Raw genomic sequence first — 13220 nt, 5'->3', positions numbered from 1 at the left:
TAAAAGCGCTAACCAAAGAAGAAAACTTCGAAAATACGTGACATTAATATTAAATAATTATTTTTCTATAAAAGATACGATCCTCCAGAACACCTATGGCCTTTAATAGCATCAAAATTTCTCAGGCAGAGTCCTATTAAACAGTAATTCAGGTAAACCATAAAATATTGGCCTACTGTTCTCACTATTATATATTCTTCCCGACCATGCCATTAAATATTTTTATAGTTTATCAAAACCTCAGCATTTCTGTTCCATGCTCAATTTTAGCAAGGTAGTCTTATGAATTGCAAAACAAGATATGATTTATCACATATTACAAATTTTATAAATGGCTAGGAAAAGTGTTTAGGTTTAGAGCATTAACTTAACATAAAGTGCTAGGCTAAAAACTCTAACTACCAGTTAAAATTAATCTTTTTACTAAGTATCAGTCATGCTAAATGTAAAAGAGTTTCAAAGATGGAAGAGACAGTTTGAAATCTGGGTCTCCTAGGTAATCATTAAAGTCATTCCAATGTAATACAGGTAAGTGGGACATTTTGGCAATTTTTTATTTTCAACATGATGAGATTGCTGAAAAATTTTTAAGTAAACCCCATTAATCCTTTTTTTCCTTTTTTTTTTTTAAGATTGGCTTATTTATTTATTTGAAAGTCAAAGTTAGAGAGAGACAGAGAGATCTTCCATCCTCTGTTCACTCCTCAAATGGCTGCAATGACTGGGGTAGGGCCAGTCTGAAACCAGGAGCTTCTTCCAGGTCTCCTATATTGGGTACAGGGGCCCAAGCACTTGGGCCATCCTCTGTTGCTTTCCCAGGCATATTAGTAGGGAGCAGGATTGGAAGTGGAGCAGCCAGGACACAAACTAGCATCTATCCAGGATGCCAGTTTCATAGGTGGGGACATCATGGATGATCCTATCTAACCTCTCTCCCCTCTGTTTCTCATGCTAGTATCCTGTTTTGTTTTTTTTTTTTCCATCTTTATAACACTCTTCATAATAAATATTTTGTATTTACTAATTTTTTGTCTTCTCCATTAGACTAGAAAGTCCACAAGAGCAAGGACTACATCTACAATGGCAAACACTTATACAGCAATTGTAATGCACCAGTTACTGTTTGAAGAGCATTACTTATATGAACTCATTTAATCCTCATAACAACTTTGTGGGATGAGTACTATTATTATCCATACTTGACAAATGAAAAACCGATGCTAGAGAAACTGAAGTAACTCACCTACAATCATACAAAAAGTCACATACCAGTCTGGATTCAAAATTCATGATCTTATCTCTTCACCATATTGTAGTTTTTATTTAACAAAGTATAACAAGTCTAGAGTTTATCACAAATGACTGGTTTTCAATAAGTATTTGTTGAATGAATAAATAAACATTTTAAAAACTAGCAGTATCCAAAAATTCCAAGCTACTCTGGATGAAGACTGGTGCAATGCTATATAGCAAACCCACCTTTTAAGAATTTTGGATAGCAAAGGACCACCTAAATGAATTTCTACTACACTGGTATGGTTTGGATACAGTTTGAAAGTGCCCTAGTGCTTAATCCCCATTGTGAGGTGTTAGGAGGTTGGAAGCTTTATCCAACACAGTGTCTTAGAGGTGCCCTTGGGATGTGATTAGGATTAAACAAAGTCATTTAAAAGACTGAATCCTGATGACTGCATAGAAGAGGGAGAGAGCAGACATAGCGGCACACATGTGCTTACTGTCTCTTGCCATGTGAAGCCCTGCATCACCTCAGGACTGTCGGCCAGAAGGCCATTTCCAGATGTAGCCCCTTGGCCAGGCACCTCCAGAACCGTGAGCAAAAATAAACTTCCTTTCATTGTGACTCACCCAAAATGTGGCACTGGGTTATTGGCCACAGAAAACAGACTAATACAAACATAAGCATGAATATGGTCAGGCAAGTAAACATCATTCACAGCTTCTGATCCACAAGGTTTTGATTGTAAATACTAGTTTCTAAAGGCCTCAAATAACCAATATCCTTCCTTAACCAATATCTCCTTAAAATTCTACTAACAATACTAATTTCTTTTTATTCATATGTACACATTTTATAGATAACATTATTTCAATTCTAGAATTAAATCAATGAGATTTTAGGTAACACTGAAATTAACTTTATCATCTGTTTCAATTTGAGTCCAAATCTATGGTCTTTGGACAAAACAAACATGTTCTAATTCAATGTTCCCTAAAATAAGAAATTAATTTTCCCTTTCACTAAGTGTGTGTATGTAGAGTGGGAAAGGAGAAGGCCTCCTGGAATATAATGCAATTTCTTTCTTTGGGTATTCCTAAAGTAAAATTAAATTAATACTACTTAGATAAATAGGGCTTCTTTGGCTTTACTATTTGTGTTTATCTATTGAGTAATAATAACTAGAATGTATTACCAGCCAATGTTTTAAGAGCTCTATATTTTAAACTCTTTTAATTGTCACAATAGCCAAATGAGGTAGGTATTGTCTTTGTTGTGCAGAGCAAGCAATGGATGGAGTGAAAGTGTCCCTTCTCTGATTTGAATTCCCTGGCCTGGTTCCATAGCCTGCATCATTCATATGTAGTAAATCTTGTTTCAACCTGGCTTTATTAACACTAAGTACATAATTATAACTTTATTCTAAATTTTACTTTTAGCAAGTAATATTTCCAGAATTATATGTAATATATTTAGAAAATTCAAATAAAACTACATAGCCCAAACCTTGGACCTGTAACACTCCTTACACTCTTAATGCATATAGTGTTCACATGTTTCAGAAATAAGACTTTGAAAATAGCATAATTTTTAGATACTAAGGCTGAAAACAAATGAGATTCTTAGAAAACAATTTGAGTTACAGCACTAACATTTTCCCATGTTTTCTGGACAAATGAACAACTTATACGTAGTTTAACAACACTGTGGCAAAACTCTCACCCAGCATTAATATATATTGCATGGGTGATCAATCTAGACTTCTTCATCTATATCTTATATTATGTGGTAACATGATCTAGTTGGAGACAACAACCAAATTAAGGCAGTGATGACTCAAATCTATTGCATACCTACATACAGCTTGACTCTACCATGCAGTTTTTATGAATATTTCCATAAAACAACATTTGTTAATAACTATCTCATTCCTAATAATTCCACCAAAATGAACTCTAAAGCACCTCACTGCTTTTTATCTCTCTTACTAAAATTCATTAATTTGTTCTGTCATTACAGAAGATGATATAGGCCCTGAATAAACTCATTTGATACTTTTCTTTCATTTTTTCCCTTTGATTTGTGGTGTTAAGTATCTTCTTAAAAAAATAAGTCTCCATTGACTACAGTAACTTCTTTTGAAATTTGTTGAACTCCAAAAGCTTCATATTACTAAAGACTACCAACATCTAAAACAACTGGCTAATAAGAAATAAAGCCAAATATTATCAAATGAAAACCAAACTTTATAACTGCTTTTATCAAATGCACCTTACCTTACCCGTGTAAGTACTTTCACATCCTTACCTGTGTTTCTGCACTGCTTAATGAATGGAGATCCAAGGATGGGTCTGTTTTGAGTTCAGGTTCAGGAGCTGCAATCGGGGCCTTTAAAATGATCTCTTCATCAAGACTGGTTCCAAATTCTATCTCTTTCTGACCTCCTTCACCTTTTTCTTTGTCTGACTCTCCTTCTTTGCCTTCCTCCTCAGAGACCTGAGATCTGGGCCTTTTGAGAAATGAGGAAAGCAGTCTTGACAGGCCCCTGCTTTCTGAAGTCCGCTCCTTGTTCCTGGTCAAGTCTTCATGTGTGGGGGTGTCTCCATTAGAGGCTCTCAGCTTCTGGTCACACTGATTGTCTCCCTCAGCTGCTGTGTGAGAAGACTCCTCCAGCTGAGTTTCTTGTTGGCCTGAGTTTGTGGCTCCTTCACCCTCTTCCTTCTGTTGTTGGTGCTGTGAATTTTCGGTCTCAGTTGCTAAACTCTTCTCTGTTGTCATGATGTTGCTATTTTTAAAAAGATGAAAGAGGAGGCTCTTAGTAACAAAACACATTATTGGAGATAAAAGCCTAAACCCTAAAAACTTAGGCATGAAGGTACTTCAAAAAGTTCATGGAAAATGGAACAAGAAGATAAGTTTATTTTGGTGCAAAAAGTTTGAAATCCATACATAATTGTTTCATAATATGCATTTTCCATGACCTTTTAGAAGAACTGTCATAGTACGGATTCAAATTTTTTGGCATCAAAATAAACTTCTTTTAATTTCATTTTCTAAGAATTTTTGAAGTTCTCTTGTATTTAATCACCAACAAACAGAACTGCAATCCATTAAACATGAGGCTTTCCATTAAAGTATAAAAATATCTTACCTCTACATCCTAAATAATTAATACCCTGAGTCACTAAAGATATGCACACTGAGCAATGCTCTTAAAATAGCATCCACAGAGGTCACATCACATGTTAAATTAAATGCTCAGAAATGTATATAACATACAGTTTTATCCTTCCTCTAAAAAAATCTTATTTGTATATTGCTCTTTGAGAGTATAAATAGGATGGTTCAAGTTTTGCAACATTCTCTGAAAAATTCTACACACCCAAAGAGACAATGAAGTTCTCCAAGTATTGTTCTTTTTCTTTATATTTCTTGGATTGCATAGGTTTCTCTAAGAGCAGCAAATGCAGGATTCTGATAATTTGTTATCAGACTTGACAACAGCAATGACAAGCATACAGTTAAAATAGCTCCAAAAGTTCTCTCAAGTTTTCATGTTACAATACCAAATTACAACCTCTTCCAAAGGTATCATATCTTAAGCTCTTTGATGTTTTCCTTCTGATAAATGAGATTTTTGAAAGCTCAGCTTTTTTTTTTTTTTTTTTTTTTACCTTTTTTTTTTAAGGCACAGAGACAAGAGACCACAGGGAGCTCTCCCATTCATTGGTTCACTCCCCAAATGCTGGCAACAGCCAGAGCTAGGCCAGGCTTAAATCAGGAGCCTGGAACTCAATATAGCTCTCCCACGTGGGAAAAGGGACCCAAGTATGTGAGCCATCATCTGCTGCCGCCCAGGGTGCACATCAGCAGGAAGATGGAGTCAGAATTCAGAACCTGGACTCAAACCCAAGCATTCCAGTATGGGATGTGGCTTAACTGCTAAACCAAACATTCCTAAGCTTGGAATTTTTAAGAGTAGGAAACAAGGGACCGGCGCTGTGGTGTAGTGGGCTAAGCCTCCAACTGCGGCACCAGCATCCCATATGGGCGCCAGTTCTAGTCCCAGCTTCTCCTCTTCTGATCCAGCTCTTTACTATGGCCTGGGAAAGCAGTCGAAGATGGCCCAGGTGCTTGGGCCCCTGTACCCATGTGGGAGACCCGGAAGAAGCTCCTGGCTCCCGGCTTTGGATCAGCCCAGCTCCAGTTGTTGCAGCCATTTGGGAAGTGAACTAGCATACGGAAGATCTTTTTGTCTCTCCCTCTTTCTGTCTTTAACTCTACCTCTCAAATAAATGAATAAAATCTTTAAAAAAATAGTAGGAAACAAAATTATCACATAGAGAAATAGAAGAAAAATAAGATAATGAAGAACTCTTAGAATACCAAGGTTGATTCATTTGTAACAGGAGGAGAACGCAGGTTATAGATCAAACATATTTCAAACTTGCTGGTTTCTAGCCTCTTCATCTCAAAATCCCAGTATTAGTAGTCAAGCTTCACAATGATAGCCAAAGAGCATTCCCCCACCTAGTTTACTAAAGAATCACCAACACACTAGGGGACTTTTAAAACACTGTGCAACAAAGATGACTACTGATGATCTTTCACTTTGATTCACTGCTATAACTAAGATAGTCTACCTTTTAGTCAAAAAGCAGCATTCACTGTGTCACAGCATCTTCCACACACTATCTAGATGAAGTAATTCTATGTGGATGTTGACAATCTGAATTAATGAAACATATTTAGCTCATTTTCTCCTCAGGCTGTTCTCTTTCCTCTGGTGTTTTTCCCCAGCTGTGTTTTTCCTCCTCATCACTGTCTCAGCACAGATGTCATCCTCTTGAAGAGGCCTCCCCACATACCTAGCTAAAGTCATCGCCCTCACTCCATCAGATAATACGTTTACTGCATTACTGCACTGACTTTTATCCAGAATTATCTTGTGAACTTACTGATTCACTGGTTTATTATTCTTGTTCCTTATCACTCCACCCAACTAAAAGATAAGTTCCATAAGGACAGGGGCCTTGACCCTCTTTTTAATCATGGTATATATCCAATGACTAGAAGAGTATCCAGTATATAATAGGTATTAATAAAATCATCTGATAAATATAAACTGCAAAGACATTCTCTATGAAGTTTATTCAAGTAAATTTATTTCAATTGCATGTTATTCAAACATTCACTCAACAAATATTTCAATAAGACCTTCAGCCCACCACAAGTCCTATGCCAGGTGGTGGGACACAATAGAATTCAAAACAAAATAGGCAAGGCCCATGTCACCATGGAGTTTACACTTTTGTTTCAACATTAACAAATAAAAGAGAAATTGTATCTTAATTATGAGCTAAACCTAGAATCACTATACATACAAATAACAAGCGAGTGAAAAGGGAAGAAGCTAATGTGCATTGGTCACTGTTTCTTTGCCAGGTCCCAAGTTAAGCGGCATTGTCAAAAAAAAAAAAAAAAAAAGAATTAAGTGATATTACAGTTGAGGAAATTGAAACTCAGAAAATAACTTGCCCCAGGGCACACTGCTAGTAGGCAGCAAACCACTGTAAGTGAAGTAAAAGGTATACTAATAAGAGGAAAAACCTTTGTATGAGCTCCTGCTGCTGATCTACTCAAGTTATTTTAAGCATTAAAATACTTTAAGCAACAATATTTAAATAAGTACTTTTCTAATCCTATTTACTAAGTCATAAAAATTACTCTGAGCTAATAAAACATGTAATTCAATCTTTTATATAAAATGTTCCTATATAACAGACTTTATTCCAAGATCTCTCATAGAAATCTCTAAAAAAATTTACAAGCCATTTGTGAAAGCTTTAACAAGTATGGAAATCACCTAAACCCCACTTTTAAGTCTTTCTTACAATCTTCAATAAACAAAGAGTACTTATTCTATGTTTTATAACTTTTTTCTTATAGTTTATTTATTCCTTTTTTTTTAAAGATTTTTATTTGTTTATTTGACAGGTAGAGTTACAGACAGTGAGAGAGAGAGAGAAAGAAAGGTCTTCCCTCTGTTGGTTCACTCCCCAAAAGGCCGCCACCACCAGAGCTATGCCGATCCAAAGCCAGGAGACAGGAGCCAGGAGCCAGGTGCTACTCCTGGTCTCCCATGCGGGTGCAGGGCCCAAGCATTTGGGCCATCCTCCACTGCCTTCCCGGGCCACAGCAGAGAGCTGGACTGGAAGAGGAGCAACCGGGACCAGAACCCAGTGCCAATATGGGATTCCAGCGCTGCAGGCAGAGGATTAACCTAGTGCGCCACCACACTGGCCCTTCTTATAGTTTAAACAACAGAAACTATCTTCTGAACGAAATACCGGGGCCAATGCTGTGATGCAGCGGGTTAACGCCCTGGCTTGAAGCGCCGGCATTGCATATCAGTGCCGGTTCTAGTCCCAGCTGCTCCTCTTCCAATCCAGCTCTCTGCTATGGCCTGGGAAAGCAGTAGAAGATGGCCCAAGTCCTTGAGCCCCTGCACCCACGTGGGAGACCCAGAAGAAGCTCCTGGCTCCGGATTGGCACAGCTCCGGCCATTGTGGCCATCTAGGGAGTGAATCAGCAGATGGAAGACCTGTCTCTCTGTCTCTACCTCTCTCTGTAACTCTTTCAAATAAGTAAAATAAATCCTTAAAAAAAAAAAAAAAAGGATATACCTATCACTTTCTCACATGAAAGTGTTTCTTATCTGTAAAAAAGTAACTGAATGAGTATATGTCTTCTTTGGTTGTTTTATTTACATACACACACACACACACACACACACCCCAGACAGTAACAATTATCTGCTACATGTGTGCTTATTAGATTTTAATGTGCATCAAATCGCTAGCAATCTTGTTAAAATACTGATTTTGATTCAGCATGTCTGGAATGTGGCCTGAGTACATTTGTTTTTATTTTTAAAGATTTATTTATTTACTTGAAAGGCAGAGATACAGAGATAGAGATCTTCCATCTGCTGGTTCACTCCCCAAATGGCCACAATGGCCAGGGCTGGGCCAGGCCAAAGAGAGGAGCCAGGAGCTTCATCTGGGTCTCCCCCATAGGTGCCAGGGACCCAAGCCTCTGGGACATCTTCTGCTGCTTTCCCAGGTGCATTACCAGGGAGTTGGCTTGGAAGTCGAGCAAGGAGGACTCAAACTGGTGTCCATGTGGGATGGGGGCACTGCAGGTGGCAGCTTAACCTTCTACACTGTAGTGCCAACCCCAAGATTGTACATTTCTAACAGATGTTGCCAATGCTATTAGCCACTGACCAACTATGGGTAACAAGGCATAGAAAATCATTTTGGGAATGTACTTCAAAGAGACAAAAACGACAAAAAGCTGCCTTTAGAAAATGGAATGTGAACAGTGAGCAATACCTTGCACAACAAATACTTAACAAATGTTTACTAAATTCATGAATGAAACAAAAAATGCAATTTATTATTAAATGTGGAAGCTGAACCACTCAAATTTTTTACAATTCTTGGTGCTTAACCAGATTTTGCAATTTTTAACCATAGAACTAGGGCAATTCCAAGTTTCCCATGAAGCCATGATACTTAGCCCAGATTCAGTGTTCTGGGTAGCTCCACTGATATGACTTCTTGACCATGTTTAAGAAGATATGATTAAGACATATGTTAGAGAATAACATTTCTCACTGTAGAATTGATACATTTTTGCCACATAACTGTAAATATGTAAAAAACAAGGTAAACATTAGTGAAGAAGAGATGAGAACACACTATAAGGAACAGGCGCAGAAGCAGAGGAGCAAAAAATAATTCTATTGGAGCACAATGAAACCAACATCAGGCAATATCAAATATTAAATGCTAGAAAACAATCAGGAATTCAAACAATGCAGTATTTAGCAGAAATGCTACAACTCAGTCAATGCAAGAAGTAACAGATAATGACAAAGAATAGTTGGCATGTATGTTCTTCCCAGCTATGCAAGCATGGGTAGCAATGCTATTAGTGGGGGAGGGCAGAGGAAGGAAGGATATAAAAATCTGAAATGAAAGTGCTAAAAACAGGCTGCTATCTTCAGTTAGTTCTCAGGTTGATCTGAATTAAACAAATAAAAAAACAAACCGTAAAAAAAAAATAAACTATGGACCATTTACTAAAAAGCTCTAACAAATTTGTCTTAACAAATTGGTTACACATGCAACCCAAATTCTTCCATTACGAATGACAGTCGAGATAACCAGAGGAAAAGATACAAAGAAAAGCAGCAAAAACAGGATAAATACTCTACAAACAGGTTCCTCCTGTGTAAATGACACTGTTTTCATTCTAGATACAAAATCCAAAAAGAGGTATCTATTTACTTAATTGCAGAAAGAGGTCTTCTGACTTAAAAAAATCAGTACGGCACTTGAAAACAAAGCGATAAATTCCCATTCCATCTCAATTCTAATCCTCCAAACTCTACATATTATATCCCAACTAATATGACAAATGCACTTGTTTTAATAGTATCTGTTAACTTCATACAAATTGGGTCTTTTAAAACTCCATGCCAAGCAGACAGAAAGGGCCCAATGTGATCTTTTAACTGTTTTAAAAAATTTCTAACATTAGTACAGCCAGTGATCCATTAATGTTTCTTGAATAGAAAACTTTGTTTTGTTTTTTTTTTAAGAAAATTTCCCTTATCATCAGCATTTCAGGATGAAGTTTAATGATTTAATTACCAGTAAGAGTCTTAAAATTAACTCATTGAACAACTATCAATGTTTACTGGGTGTTAACTATGTGTTAGGTTTTGGCTCAGCTTTCTGAGAGGGACAAAAAAAAAAAAAACCTACAAAATTCTTAAGGAAATAAGACATAAATATAATGCAGTATCTGGTGCTTTTTAAAATTTTTATTTATTTAATGTATAAGGCAGAGACAGAGACAAACAGAAGGAGAATTCCTACCTATTGGTACATGCCCCATATGCCACAACAGCTGGGGCCAGGAACTCAATCAGGGTCTCCCACATGGGAGTAGGGACTCAAGTATTTGGGTCATCACAGGATGCACATTAATCAGGAACACACCTGGGACTTGAACCCAGGTGAGATGCAGGTGTCTTAACCACTCTGCCTAAAACCCGTACTGTACTAAGTGCTTAACCAGACAAAACCTTATGGATGACACTAACTAAGCTAGACAGAACTATAAAGAACTTTCAGCTAGAATGATTATGTTGAAAAGGTGATTTGAGGCCGGCGCCGTGGCTCAACAGGCTAATCCTCTGCCTAGCGGCGCCAGCACACCGGGTTCTAATCCCGGTCGGGGCACCGGATTCTGTCCCGGTTGCCCCTCTTCCAGGCCAGCTCTCTGCTATGGCCCGGGAGTGCAGTGGAGGATGGCCCAAGTGTTTGGGCCCTGCACCCGCATGGGAGACCAGGAGAAGCACCTGGCTCCAGGCTTTGGATCAGCGCGGTGCACCGGCCGCGGCAGCCATTGGAAGACCTTTCTCTCTGTCTCTCTCACTGTCCACTATGCCTGTCAAAAAAAAAAAAAAAAAAAAAGGTGATTTGAAATACAGGATGAGTACAAATATCACAGAAAAATACTTGAGGTGCAATGGGCAAAAGGAATTACAAGCAGGGGAACTGACATTAGTAAGACTTTTTTTTTTTTTTTTTTTTTTAATTTGACAAGAGTTAGACAGTGAGAGAGAGAGATAGAGGTCTTCCTTCCGTTGGTTCACCCCCTAAATGGTCTCTACAGCTGGCACCATGCAGATCCGAAGCCAGGAGCCAGGTGCTTTTTCCTGGTCTCCCATGTGGGTGCAGGACCCAAGCACTTGGGCCATCCTCCACTGCCCTCCCGGGCCACAGCAGAGAGCTGGACTGGAAGAGGAGCAACCGGGACCAGAACCCGGTGCCCATATGGGATGCCGGCACCACAGGCAGAGGATTAACCAAGTGAGCCATGGTGCCGGCCCCATTAGTAAAAATTTTATAGTTCTTCAGGAACTAGCAAGAATTCCAGACTGGTTGGAATAGAGTTATAACAGGGAAGTAGGAAAAGGTAAGGTTGGAACAGAGTTAACTATTTAAAATTAGATTGCAACTAAAAGAATAATATTAACAGCAACCATTTATTGAGTACTTTGCAAAAGGTCACACATTATTCTATATGTTTTACTATGTTTTTTTTAAAATTATTTATTTATTTGAAAGGCAGAACTGCAGAGAGGCAGAGGCAGAGAGAGAGACAGAGAGACAGACAGAGACAAAGTCTCCCATCCGCTGGTTCACTCCCCAAGTGGCCGCTACGGCTGTAGCTGGGCCACTCTGAAGCCAGTAGCCAGGAGCTTCTTCTGGGTCTCCCAAGCGGGTGCAGGGGCCCAAGGACTTTGGCTATCCTCTACTGCTTTCTCAGGCCACAGCAGAGAGCTGGATAGGAAGTGAAGCAGCCAATATTCAAACTGGCACCGATATGGGATGCTGGCACCGCAGGCAATGGCTTTACCTGCTATGCCACAGCCCCAAGCCCATTACCATGTTATCTTTGCAACCCTTTTACAGGATAGGTGTTTACATTTCCCAGATAAATAAACATGTTTGTATCAGATCATAGCACTAAGCCATGCTTTCATGAAACTATTAATTTAGGATAGGGTGGTGATTTTGTTACAAATTCTGAGGCTAGTATCTGTCTCTGCAAACTTGGTTCTTCAGATACTTCTACCTCAGAGATGCTTCTCTATTAAAGAAACCCCTTATGCTAATAAATTCTAGTCAGGCTATTCAATCTGGCCAAGACCATCTCTAGTCTCATCAGCTTCACTTCTCCCACCCATGTCCATATTTCTCATATTTCAGAGTTGTATGGGAAGATGAATTGGGGAGACAAGGAGAGACAGGCAAAGACACAGATTAGGAAAGGAATTGAATATGACACTAAGTAGTTTGAACCTTACTCTTAAAGCAGAGGAGAGCCATTGAAGGTTTTTTTTTCCATAGGGAAGAAGATAAATTAAATAGACATTGGAAAGGCTGAAATCAAGGAGATATTCAACAAATGATTGAATAAATTCAGGTTATCAGTGAATATTCACAATAGGAATCCCTAGGGAAGCTGAAACTAATACTGGGCAGAGAAACTTGAAAAGCCTTGCTACCAAGGCTTACATTCTGCTGCCCTTGGTTTCCCTATCTCATTCTCACTAGCATGCTTCTCATTAACCCAAGCAGTTTCATGTCTGAACCTAAAAGCAATTTTGTAATGTACCTTCCTTGACCCATTCTGATAAATAGTTCAATGAAAGATATACAGCGATAGAACCAAAATAGAAAAGAGAAGACAGTGTGATCTCACCAGCATCTCAATACATGTCCAGAATTAAACTCTTAATTCTCTCTCTGGTTTTCCCATTCAGTAAATGGCTCAATCATACCATCCAGGACATCAAACAAGAAACATAGGCCGGCGCCGCAGCTCACTAGGCTAATCCTCTGCCTGCAGCGCCAGCACTCCGGGTTCTAGTCTCGGTTGCTCCTCTTCCAGTTCAGCTCTCCGCTGTGGCCCAGGAAGGCAGTGGAGGATGGCCCAAATGCTTGGGCTCTGCACCCGCATGGGAGACCAGGAGGAAGCACCTGGCTCCTTGCTTCGGATCGGCACAGCGCACCAGCCATGGGGGCCATTTGGGGGGTGAACCAACAGAAGGAAGACCTTTCTCACTGTCTAACTCTGCCTGTCAAAAAAAAAAAAAGAAAGAAAGAAAGAAAGAAAGAAGGAAACATAGGCACTATTCTTGTTTTAACCTTCTTCACTTCTCTTCCCAATGAAATCTACCTGTTACTTCAATAGAATCTACCTTCAAAATATATTTGGAACTAGTCCATTTCTCATCTTTCCTACTGCTGTCATGTTTGTGCAAATGCCCTTTAATTCTCACCTGAATTATATGAATGATTTGGCTTTTGCCTACCTCATCAATTCATCAACCTCC

At 38.8% G+C, this 13220-nt stretch overlaps 1 protein-coding gene across 15 annotated transcripts in view; it reads right to left on the bottom strand.

The window, feature by feature from the left end:
• Positions 1-13220, bottom strand: part of EPB41 (erythrocyte membrane protein band 4.1) — a 232715-nt gene that overhangs the window by 129949 nt on the left and 89546 nt on the right. For 14 of the 15 annotated variants that reach the window (XM_062190804.1, XM_062190803.1, XM_062190807.1 and 11 more), the window contains exon 2: positions 3545-4022. In XM_062190804.1, the coding sequence (XP_062046788.1) occupies positions 3545-4015 (471 nt within the window). In that variant the 5' untranslated portion in view covers positions 4016-4022. The remainder of the gene's footprint in view (positions 1-3544; positions 4023-13220) is intronic. The other variant, XM_062190815.1, reaches the window with a different exon arrangement.

Source organism: Lepus europaeus, chromosome 5 (assembly GCF_033115175.1).
Source record: "Lepus europaeus isolate LE1 chromosome 5, mLepTim1.pri, whole genome shotgun sequence".
In the NCBI taxonomy this organism is placed as follows: domain Eukaryota; kingdom Metazoa; phylum Chordata; class Mammalia; order Lagomorpha; family Leporidae; genus Lepus; species Lepus europaeus.
Note: the sequence above shows the minus strand (reverse complement) of the source record. Positions and strands in the feature narration are given on the sequence as shown.